The sequence below is a fragment of the Habropoda laboriosa genome, unplaced genomic scaffold, assembly GCF_001263275.1.
Source record: "Habropoda laboriosa isolate 0110345459 unplaced genomic scaffold, ASM126327v1 scaffold9, whole genome shotgun sequence".
NCBI lineage: Eukaryota > Metazoa > Arthropoda > Insecta > Hymenoptera > Apidae > Habropoda > Habropoda laboriosa.
The window spans coordinates 90,564-102,392 of NW_017100191.1; the positions used below are offsets into that span (position 1 = coordinate 90,564).

General features: G+C 41.8%; 2 protein-coding genes across 2 annotated transcripts in view; both read left to right on the plus strand.

The window, feature by feature from the left end:
- The first annotated feature begins 780 nt into the window (after positions 1-780).
- LOC108580217 lies at positions 781-8,888 on the plus strand. Its single transcript, XM_017943926.1, has 4 exons — positions 781-894; positions 7,464-7,624; positions 8,608-8,715; positions 8,783-8,888. Exons 1-4 carry the CDS (start codon positions 781-783, stop codon positions 8,886-8,888), a joined length of 489 nt encoding a protein of 162 aa, XP_017799415.1.
- Positions 8,889-10,490: 1,602 nt separating this feature from the next.
- Positions 10,491-11,829, plus strand: part of LOC108580218 — an 8,670-nt gene continuing 7,331 nt past the window's right edge. Inside the window, exons 1-2 of the mRNA XM_017943927.1 lie at positions 10,491-10,571; positions 10,690-10,832. Of these exons, the coding sequence (XP_017799416.1) occupies positions 10,491-10,571; positions 10,690-10,832 (224 nt within the window). The remainder of the gene's footprint in view (positions 10,572-10,689; positions 10,833-11,829) is intronic.

Sequence of the window (11,829 nt, forward strand, 5' to 3'; positions counted from 1 at the left end):
ACGTGAGATATGAGACGTGACACGCGTGACGTGGCGTGAAGTGAAGTGAAATTAAGTGAACGTCACGCTTGTCACGTCTCACGTGTCAGCTATAGCTATAGCTAGAGCTATAATTCGGAAACAAGCTTATATCGGGCATATGTTCATATGAACTTTTCTTCTTATTTTAGCGTACTGAATCTATCCCCGAAGTTATGCCCACATTTTCGGAAACACCCTGTATATTTTATATTTTTCGTGTTTATTTACATAGGATACGTAAAATAGGTGTATTTCCTGTACCAAACGTAATCTAAGCCGCTTGACTTTATCGACCCTGCATTCGTCGTACGAGGGTTAATCAATCCTCTCTTAACTTTGTTTACATACTTCCTCTCACCTTCTCGAAAATGAAATTTACATCGAATTATCCTTCTTAAAGTATTTTCTATCCAAATTTTAAAGTCCACCAATCGATCTGTGCGACAATTTCGATTAATCAGTCGTCTGTTAAGTTTGTGCTTTACACACTTCGTCTTACGTTACTAAAAAAAAAAAAAAAACAGGAAGAGGAAGGAAAATACCATAAGCTTGACTCCAGAGAAAGATGGAGCCAAGAGCAATTTAAATACAGCGAAAGTCTGGTTGGTTGAATTGGTGGGGGGCAAAGCACCGTTATCAATAACTCAGGGCAACGGTGTCTGTTGAAGCGACTCAATTACATCAGACGAAGTATCCCGTGCAGGCTGCAGCGGGAAGTTCGCGAGGACATCTTGGCTCAGGGCCCGACATTCACTGATTATGCGACTGTTGTTCTGGTGCATCCTCTGTTTCACCCTCATTACCGCGGGCAAACTGGAGGCCGCGGCCAGAGCTACCAGATCTTTGGCGTTCCGGAAGGGCAGCGTTTTTTTCGTAAGTATCGAAGCCTGCCAAGTTTCCCGACTCTTCCGGTGATCAAATCATTCGAATACCTCGTTAACTGTCAATCACTTAGATTACGAAGAGTGGCACATTTCATACGTCTTACGAAGAACGGCACGCCGTTAACGTGGTGGTAAACGTCAGTTTACCATGTAAAGAAGCACGTTTCATCGGTTCTTTTACGAACGTAAACACGTTTGGTTCTTTGTCGCGACAACTAATACATTATTTTGTTTCGCCACGAAGAATAGCACATTTTGGATTTCGCGGAGAAAACTAACACGTTTCAGTGTGTTTGGAAAGATTCAACCTTTGAAAATATTGTTTAATAAATAACAGCTCCATCTGATCTCCAAAACGAACAAAATTTGAAAATGTGTCTCACTCTCGAGAAGCGAATGAACTGAAGAGAGGTAACAGTCAACAATTCCCAGAATATCTAACTTCCTCGATAACAGTCGCGACGCGGACTCGAGTCTGCGTCAATTAAACGGGGAATACTGTATATTACGATCATATCAGGACAAAATTCTGATTAGGTCAGATTCCGTCGTATCTGACTTTCATGGTCCAAAGAAAACAAATCAAATCTTGTCGATTGCCGCGGTATAGAGCTAAACATCCTTTTTTCTCGTAGCCAACCATTCAAATGTGCTCTTTTTCGTCGTTACAAACGGTACCTGCTACTTTTCGTGGCAAATCACTCGAAACATGTTAGTTCTAGCAGCAAAAGACGGAACAGGCTACTTTTCGTAGACAACCATTAAAAACGTGCTATTTTTCATAACACATGTCGACTAAATATTTTTTCTTCGCAGAGAATGATTAATACCTTGGGAGATTAACGAAACGCGATATTTTTCGTGACAATGAAAACAAACGTGCTTTGATTATTCTTTACACCGTAGATACGAAACTTTCTGACTTTCGAAAGATTTTCTGTGAAAATTACGTTGATCGCTGGTTTGTCGAAAGGCGACTATGTTTACGGGTCGCGTCACGTGGTCCGCAAGGCATATACGACGACCAGAACTAATGTAAGCCAATCGTTGCGTCGTATCTTCGCCTTAAAAGGCGTTCCGTGCCGCGGGACGAGCTCGTTTCGTAATGCAGCGCATTAATGCGCGATGAAGTTACCAAGAGTAATTCGTGGATCGGGCTGAAACGTATCATGCGACCTGCCAAGTCGAATGCATTATCCTTGTCACGGTTACTTCGTGGAAAATTTAGCCCCGTAGTCGAGTCTTGGATAGAAACCTGGTTTGGAAAGTCTTGGTTCACCTGGAACCACCACGGAGTATCGTCTTTCTTGACTGCAACACCCAGGAAACTCTCGAGGAATTTGTTTTATCAATGCAATTTTTACGTGGTCTGATAAACAGAGCGATTCCACAATTTCCATGAGTAATAACATCTTTCACAAACAGCTCACCACTCTCTCTCTCTCTTTTTCTCTCTACTTCTCGTGAAAAATGAATTTTTCTTTCTCTAAGTATACTCTCCCCCGGTTCTGTTGTTTAAAAATGACCAAAAACATTGATCAAGTTCTTTTGAAGATGGATGAAGTAATGGAGTGCACGTTGAAAAATTAACCGTTTGAATACTTTTAAAGTTGGAATTCACTTGCAACAACAAATTATTCATTTCGCAATAGATAAATGAGGTAAAATTTGCCATGTACTGTACACTCACGTTCGTAAGTATTGGAACGCTTACCGAATGTGAAGCAAAACTAAACAGTCGTTGCAGAATTAACGATAATAACAGGTACATATATTTCTGCTGATATGTGGTATTAAATCTTACGAAGAAATGTAATTTAACCCTCTAAATACGGACCACTCGTCTCAGAGACGAGTCCCAATTTTTATTTCACTATTACAACTACTGTCCGACAAACCTAAAGTGAAGCCTCTGACGTCACACAGGGCCTAAAAGTGGGAGATGTAGGGGAACTTGCGACGGCTTCCTGTTAGTAAGCCAATAGGGATAGAATAAGGCTATCGCAGTTACACTTAGGTCTTCCCTTATAGTCAGCAAATAGGGATAGAATAAGGCTATCGCACTTACTCTTCTATGAACAATAGATGACGATTGGGTCTCGTTCGAGCAGTCGATAATTGATCGGAATGATATTTTCAAGCGCTCGAAAACAAATTAAGTTTACGTCGCGCAGACACCATAAACAGGCGAACAGATGCCTGCGCGACGCCAAACGACGTGTATCATGGTAAACTTAATTTTTTTATCCCATGTTCCCAAAATTTGTCTATTATTTCGATAAGCTTGTTTTACAGGTTAAAATTCAAGCAATCCAATGGTATTTTTTCCAAATTATTCTACGAGTGGGAACAGTGTCAAATTAGCAATTGAAACTTTAGCAGCGATTATTGCTATGTTTATTGCTACGAAATGAGCCCAAGGTCGAAATATTATCTTTAAACAAAGCCGGAATATTACGGTTAAAGTGACGACATGTCGTCTGATTTTGTCAAATTTGTCAAAATTTTAACATTAAATAGTAGCTGTTTGATGGCGTTTATTGGCTGTAAAAAGTGGCTGTCGGTCTGTGGTGGCACGCTATTTTTCATTGCAGCCAGAAATTTTTTAGCTCCTTAAGCAATTTTTTAATGCGCCGAAATCTACTTTTATTATTCAGGAATAGCAAAAACAATATTTACATTTCAGTTTTCTAACTGTTAGAAAATATTAATACATTTCCTGAGGCTTCCTTTACAATAACAATTTATTGTGTATGAGTCGCTTAGAAATTAACGTCTGCGCTATTAAATATATCCTACGCGCCAACATAGGTAAGAGGATAAGGCGACCAAATAATTTTCAGTTTTCCGTTTTTTTATCATCGACAACTGACTTAAATTCGTGTTCCTAAACCATTTACCTACAACGCAACTTCCCCTCAAGTGCCTGCAGTGTAAGACCCAAGAGTAGTGGGGATGACCTGAACCGCCTATTTTGCCTCCATTTTGCTAGGCTGTGACGTCAGGGGCTTCACTTTAGGTTTGTCGGACAGTACATACAGTAGCGCACACATAAGCTTCCGTCGCTATCTCTACCAATTCTTGGAAATGGGACTTCGGAGTGGAGTTCGAGCGTGCCGAGTGAAACAAAGTAATTCGATATCGACTCCTAAATGTGAACAACTGACACTTGATATATCGGTATCCCACTCAGACACACCTCCTCTCTTTTGTTTAGTTAAATTCGCAGAAGTCACCTCCCCACTTAAACGTCCGCAATCGGTTCCGACTGCGGACGCTTATGTGTGCACTACTGTATCTGGAGAATTTTGGGAGCTCTAGTGTTCGCACAGCAGGTGATAAACTATTACATTCATTTTTTCTATAACATTATAAACACACCGCTTTTTTTCTTCAAATATTTTCAAAAGCCTTAACAAACAACATACCGGGTGTCCCAATTTTTCCCGATCAAACTTTGCCAGTATGTTCTATGGGTATAAGTAAGAGAAAAATGTTATATGAACACAGGTCGTTTGAAGTTTCGTTGAAAAGTTAGAACAAAATACTGGTAGAAGTTACATTCAACACTTTCAACGACTTCAGATGGTAAACACAGCTCGCATAAACAGACTAAATGTATGAACATATCGCTGATCTATTCCTATTATGTATCGTAATAACCGCACACCCGTTACTGTTCCCTTTGTATTTCCTATTATTTTCGTAACTTTTTAATGAAGCATCAAACGACCTGTGTTCGTATAACATTTTTCTTTTACTTACACCCACAGAACATACTGACAAAGTTTGGAAAGTAAGCTTGGAAAAAATTGCGACACCCGGTATATTACAGAATCGTGCAACCTTCGTCGTTCAAAGGTACACACGAAAAGGCAGCATTTTTACAAAAATTTATTTATACAGTCATTGTTTCTATTATAGTACCGTTCGTTTGTTAACACTGGCATTACACCTAGAAAAGAGAATTCCCCCTTTTTTGTACACAAAAAGCATTCATGTTGTAATCTTTCATTGGCGACCGGCTATTTTTTCCTTCATCGATCGCGCGCTCGAAACTGAACCCTGACCCCGTCGATTTAATTAAGTTAATTAGTATTTAACTGACCAAATTACGCGCATTTTGGTTATTCTTGATTTACACGGTTTTTCATACAAAAAGTCATGATTTCGATTTACACGAAATGTATTCTGTCTAAGTTCGGGGTATAGGTGTATATCATTACATGAGATAGTTATATTAAATTACTTCCACAACACAGCGATTTAATAAATAAAATGACCAAAGTAGCCTGAGAGATTACACCTCTGTGGTAACGTCTTGCACATCAGATGTCTGTAGTTAAGGGCTAAATCGCACACGGTTACTCCGAAAAATATTCGGACAATAACAAGACAGCCATTAAACACGGCGTAGGCAAAAATATTCGTCACATTTAAAATATTATGCGTACAAATAATACGAACATTGAATTATCCCAATATTTTGACATAATATCAAGATATAATATTTAATGTCAATATTTGATATAATACGAAGTATTCCAATATCCACGAATTTGTATTACAAAGTCACACACAAAATGCATCAAACTAATCAAATGTAATTCTAAAGTACAAAGTAAATGTCAATCTTTTCATAATTAACTGAAATACATCACTAGAAAGACATGCTTCCACAGTGTCAAAATATTTTTCGGAATAACCGTAACGAATATAACGGGTGTCCTAATACTTCTGAACGATCGTTCTCCTTGTAATGTATCAGTGTACGAGGATTAAGCGAACCGAAAGGACAGGTATCGAATAAAATTTGTCATGGGAAATGATGCATACGTCTCCATGAAATTCTAAACGGAGTTACCGGTTGGTAATTGTTTACGATTTTCACTGCGAGCCAGGTTGCACCAGGTGCAGGCAGCTGTAGGCCGCATTTCGAGCCATTCCGCGTGCGCGCGCCAGAAGAATTATGCAGCCCCGCGATGATCCAGTGCACTTACGAGCAAGTGCAGCCTAGTATCGACGATACGGCCGCTGCACGTGCACTATGCGCCCCCTCTTAATGTACGAGACAGCGGCTGAATTTCAGATCACCGTTTATAAATCGATACACCCAGGCCTCCTCCTCCGCCCTCACTCTCTCTTCAGCGCAATATGCAGCGTGCAATAATAAAGTGCAAAAGTGCGCCATCACGTTGCACTTTATTCGATAACGGTGGTACCGAGTCCCGTCTATCGGTTACAACGTACATTTCCTCCGCTGGAAATTCATTATTTCTTCAACCAAATTAACGGGGACACGTATATCGAAGTGTGATTAATCTTCGTCTAATAAATTCGAGGATTTGTTTATTTTTTACGTTATTCACGTGACCGCAACGCGAGAAGAAATACGCAAGACGATATTGCAACATTGCAAAAAGGCAGGGAAAAGTCAGCGGTGACTGTAGAGGCCAAACGAAATTGAAGCGAACTGTATCGTGCGGAAACACCCCTGCAATTTATCATCGTTCCCTTTTCGACGGTCCTGAATACATTCATACGCTTGCCAGGAAATTATGCAACGCAGCGGGATACGATTCAACCTGTATGTTTATTACTGTCTGCCGTGCTGCTTCGAGATTCTTCCAGGATGTTCTTTAACCGAGCTGAAACTATCAATTCCTTTAACCTGTTAACGAGGCTGACATTTAACCTCGATTACTCCTCGTTAAAGTTCGAAAATCAATTTTTGTCCGTAGGTAAAAGCTGCGAAATTGAGGCTACTAACTCGAGGCAGAGGAATTAACGTATGGAAAAATCTTAGCTGGTTAAGAAAGGTCAGCGAAGAAGGAGGAACGAACGTATTCTCATTTTCAGTAGTACAAGTCAAGGAATAGGGAGTCGCCAAGGTGTTCCTTCGACAAACAACTTGCCAAACCCACTCGACACACCCTGTACAAGCTTCTCTATCGCTTACACAAATACATGTACCGTACACAGTCTAGCAGGAAACACCAGTACCACCTGCCTTGTCATTTTGTCCCAGACAGACCTCCTTGCTTTCGGATATGCAGTAGCCACGTCGAAAATGCCTGTGGTCGATCGAGTTTACCCTGTACTCACCAGTGTCGATTCGAAATTGAAATTTTAGCCAGTCTTTCAACATACGTGTCCCTTCTCTCCCCCTTTCGCCAATCTCTTTCTTTTTTTTCTCTTTTTTTTTTACGTCCACTTTGTTCCACTCGATATTGGAAACTGTGTGGTCCCTTGCCACGATATCGAAGCTTTCCTCAATTTCTGTTCTTTCACAAAGATAAAATTTCACCGACGTCCAAAACCTGCCATCTTCCATCATCCTCGTAGAAAAATCCTCGATCGTGAGCTGCAACGAAAGCCGCCGATCGATCTGATAGAGGGACTCTCGATTCCTATCACGTATCATCGCGTGCAATCAGGTCGGACAATCAAACGGCGCCGGTTCCCCGTGACCGTGACCGTTTCCATCAGCCAACTGTCCGGCAGCCATTAGCCTCTCCGGAACCAACCAACTGTTAACAGCAGCCCTCTGCTTTTCAGTACAGGGTGAATTACAAGATCACCACGTTGCCGAACTCGACCATCTTTGCACATGCAGCCGGTTTCAAGCTGGTATGGGAGCTTCCTAGTGGGGCTGCAGCTTTACGAAAGGGAAGGTCCGTATCTGACGTTCACCAGGCTGCGGAGCTGGTCTACGAAAGGTAATAAATAGTTCAATAGCCCGTGAATAGTGTAGGGGGATGGTAGCGATCGGTGGTCGAAGGTATGGAAGTCACGTGGAAGGGAATATTTGCAGTGTGTGCGTACATGTGCTTGTTGGTGTTGGATGTCTGGCTGATGGCTTCCTGTTTGGGTCATGGATCGGTGAATCGGCAATGCAGGATTGTCTTCGTTTTATTGCGTTATTTGGGAATGGTTGGGTATTTTCACGTCTCAATACACTTTGCGTGAATTCGTGAAGAAAATACTTTACTTCGACTTTGTTATACGCGTAGGAGCGAGAATTTGTGGGCGTGTTTAGTCTGGAGCAGGAGGCCACAGAGGCTTCTCAAGCTGGAGCAATAGAGGTGCCGGAGAAGAGTATTTGGGTCTGAGTACAAGGATTTGGGTGGACGTGACTGAGAATGTCTCCGAGGATATTCTGCGTAGAATTAGAGGAAAATAGCGAGAAATAGCGTGAAAGATGCGTGTGCGAGGTCAGAGTGGAAAATTCAGTGTGAAGAACACAATGATTTTGAGTGACGATAGCGTATACTTGTGAGGAATTGTATTAAGTGTAGCTGTACAGTTTCTATTAAATATATTTTATTTTAAATTACAACTCAGTCTCGGAAACCACAAAATTTACGTATCTATGTATAATACATTCTGCGCAAAGTGCATCGTTGGACTGCTTATGGTCGTGAAAGTTATAAACTTTTATAACACTTCAAGTAATTACATTACGTCAGGTATCGATACTTAATCCTCGACCAACACTCGTCACGACCCAACAAAAGTGGCCTTTAAAAACGACTTGGAATTCTAGTGGCTATTCCGCGGAGAAAGTCACTGTGGTCTAGATTGACAAATGTTTCTATTGGTTTAATTTGCTCCACAGACTGTGCCTGTTTTATGCCCCACTTAGGGCACAAAACGTGACACTTTCTCCTTGATTGTAAAATTTACCTAATGAATATTACAGCCACGGTTTCAACGGAAGATCTTGCCTATTGAAGAACATCTGCTCGGTGATGGAGTACGTGAGCCAGAGGGACGGTGTGCTGGCGAAGATATTAAAATTGCTGCTCGGGTAAGAGGAGTGCAGCATATTAACGTCGATCTAGGCGAACTGGCGCGTTAATCGTCGCTAATTTCAGATCCTACACGAGCAACAGCTCACCGGGGGAGCCTCTTTACTGCGACGTTCACGTCAGGAATTGCCCCCTAGAGTTGATCGGAATCGATGGTTTTATGGAGCAATAAAACCGGAAGAATCGAAGATAAGATCTGAATAACGAGGAGGGAAGTGTACGAAAAAGTCGAAATTGCGCTCGTCTAATTGAATTCCTTCCTATTAACCTCCACGTTAGCTTTTTCCTTCGATCGAGAAAAAAAGAAGAAAATTCTCCATAAATTTTTCATTCTCAATCTCCTGCAATATACCGCGTTCACTTCAAACTATCGCACAGCGAACACAAAAATTTCACGTTTCTTCAGCTCCAAGGTGTACCGAGCTGCCTCTTTTTAATCTCAATCAATTTTCTGTTCTATCTGCGTTTGAAAACAGATCTAAACACCGGTTTTCGCGGTTGCCTCGCGTGCAAATCTGAAACCGGAAGCGTTGACTATTCGTGGACGGATTTTCTGACGACGCGACAGGCCACTCACATTCCACGACAGAACAGTTATAATTGCATCCACGTTGGGGGTCTGGCGGGCACGCGTTAACGAAAAGCATTAATTTAGAATGCTCTGCGGTTTTCTTGCCAGAGACGAGAGGTGAGCGAGCGAGCGCGCGCGCAACTCCCATATGCAATTAACAGACGCTCGTTCCGCCGCTATGGTCTGCGAAATGAGGAAATAAGTGTCGCCCTGGTTGAAAAAGTGCTCTCCGTCTCTGTCCACCGGTTTTTCCAGAAGGGGTAACATTCTCCCCGGTGAAGACAGTATGAATTAATATAAGCGCGCATTTAAAAGTACAATGAGCGTGCGTTTCGTTTGCCCGCGGATGGCTCCTGGCCTATATTTCATACGAGCCCTCGTCTGTCTTCGTTTTGATCACCGTTGTCATTCCGAATAAAATCTTTTATGTATACAGAGTACACTTTTTATTTACCTTATTTCAAATATCTTCTTTTTCTTCTTTTCCCTGATGTATTTTTAATCTTGTCGCACTTGGATGTATTTTCCATTAATGCGTTTTCTACGCGTGCTATGTGGGTCACTGGATGTTCCAAATGAAATTTTAAATAAGCAAATGAGCTAGTATTTCTTCTCTTTTTGATACGGCGTTCAAAGGAGCAAAGTATTCAGAATTTTAATTAAATATGCTAATGGTAACGACAGTCGGTCTTGATATTTTTTTACCATTAACCAGAAAGAGAATCTCGTCGAGAGTGGTATCGGTTCATTAGACGTTGGAATTCTGGAAGGAAACAACACGCGGAGAGGCGAGGTCACGACAAGTATCAAACAACGGCCTAATCTTTCGTTTACAGAACAAATTTTCATCGCGTACCCACAGCCAGTTCATTAGACCCGTGGATAAACATGGCTAACTCCCGTTGTTCCCGTTACATTCCGCTGAAAAAAGATATTACCTGCTGCTCGAGATATGTAGCAGTTGTTCAGTGCGGAACACATATCAGCCGTGTTAAAATCATTCTCTCATCTTCGTTTGGTTTTTACTCTGGTTCACCGGTAGTGCACGCGATTCCGACACTTTCCCTTTCGATGTGAGGCTAACCGTGTGATAGGTGATCGCATGAGTGCCAAAGGACGAGTTGCGGTTGCTTTGAAGGGATGCAGGGCGTCCGAGGTCTTTGTTTCGTCATCGTGTACCTTGATTTTTGGACGAGTTGGGCTATGGGGAACGCGATAGAACAATCGAGGATCTTATCTAGACAGAAGAGGTACTTAATTTTCCCAGAGGGCAGCAATTTGCAGGTAAAGTGAACAAAAGAAAAAAAATGAAGAAAATTGTTATTATTTATTTGGTTCGTTAATTTTCATTCCTTCTTCGTTACTTCTATTTTATTCCTTAATTTTCACTCTTATCTGTCAGTTGGTGTACTGTCTGACGGTGGGAACATTCGCCAAAGAGAACGACGTAGTGATGGGAATGACTGCTGCCTTGGCCTGGGAGTTACCCAGCAAGGTCGACTCGAAGATATCGGAATTGCTTCATCGCAGTAGCATGCTGCAGTCGTGAGTAAACCAATCCTCCACGAACTTCTCCTCCCGTTCCTCCCAATCCTACAGACGTTCTCCTTGCCCCTCGAACTCGAAGAAATCTAAATCTTTACAGAAATCTGATCTATCGTTCTCTCTTCCTTCCGAAAATTCTTATCTCCTCGAATTCTCGTTTACTCCACGCATGGGAGATCTTTGTTACGGCTGTTTACTCTACGAGACTCCGCTATCGTTGACCCGTACTACTTGCAGCCGCGGTAGAGGCAAATTAGCCGGGAAATAAGGTGTCAAACCGTCAAAGAGAAAACCCAAGGATCTTCACTCTCTCTCCTTCTTTTTTCCTCTCTGTTTTGTGTTTGCATACAGCGAAAACTCGCGTCCCATTCGTCCCCGAAGCGTGATATAACATGCAAATGGAACGCTTTTTTTCTCGGGTCAGGCAGATGCAAATGCGCGCAGGAATTTTCATGTGAAACGTGTGAGAATAACGAAACAGGAAGACGTCTAGTTTGATTCCGCCTCCCTTTATATAACGAATTCCCTTTCTTCCCGTGATTTGTATTTACATCACGGCTCTGGCAACATATTAGACCCGTGGATATTAAATAAAAGCACGGGTAATAGGTTGAATTATTCAGTAGATCGCGAGGTCTTTATTTCTCTCTCTGTGTACTCGTACTTCTGTATGAAACGTAGTAACGTTTGATTTCGGCGTTTGAGAGTTGGCGAAGGGTTCTAGAGAGGTGTAGTGTCAAGGAGAAGATTATCCTTCGCGCTGGAATTTAATTAACGCCACTGGGAGCCGTTCAGACGATTCGATTGACATTCTTAGACGTGTTTACTCGAGGAGTCTGCTTCAGTGTTGTCGCTCTATCGTTAGGAACACCGATTTCACGTGATATATAGGGGCGGTGATACGTCATCTACCACAGTTTCACGTGTTCACCACTGAGAAGTAATTATTTTAAATGCAATTTTGTTTATAGGACTGGCCTGGATGGCAAAGCTTGCG

Excerpts from the sequence above, each read along its gene's own strand:
- LOC108580217 (XM_017943926.1), top strand. The coding sequence starts at position 781 with ATGCGACTGTTGTTCTGGTGCATCCTCTGTTTCACCCTCATTACCGCG. Across the intron at positions 895-7,463 it reads GGAAGGGCAGCGTTTTTTTC|TACAGGGTGAATTACAAGAT; the intron begins GTAAGTATCGAA and ends TCTGCTTTTCAG. Across the intron at positions 8,716-8,782 it reads ATATTAAAATTGCTGCTCGG|ATCCTACACGAGCAACAGCT; the intron begins GTAAGAGGAGTG and ends CGCTAATTTCAG.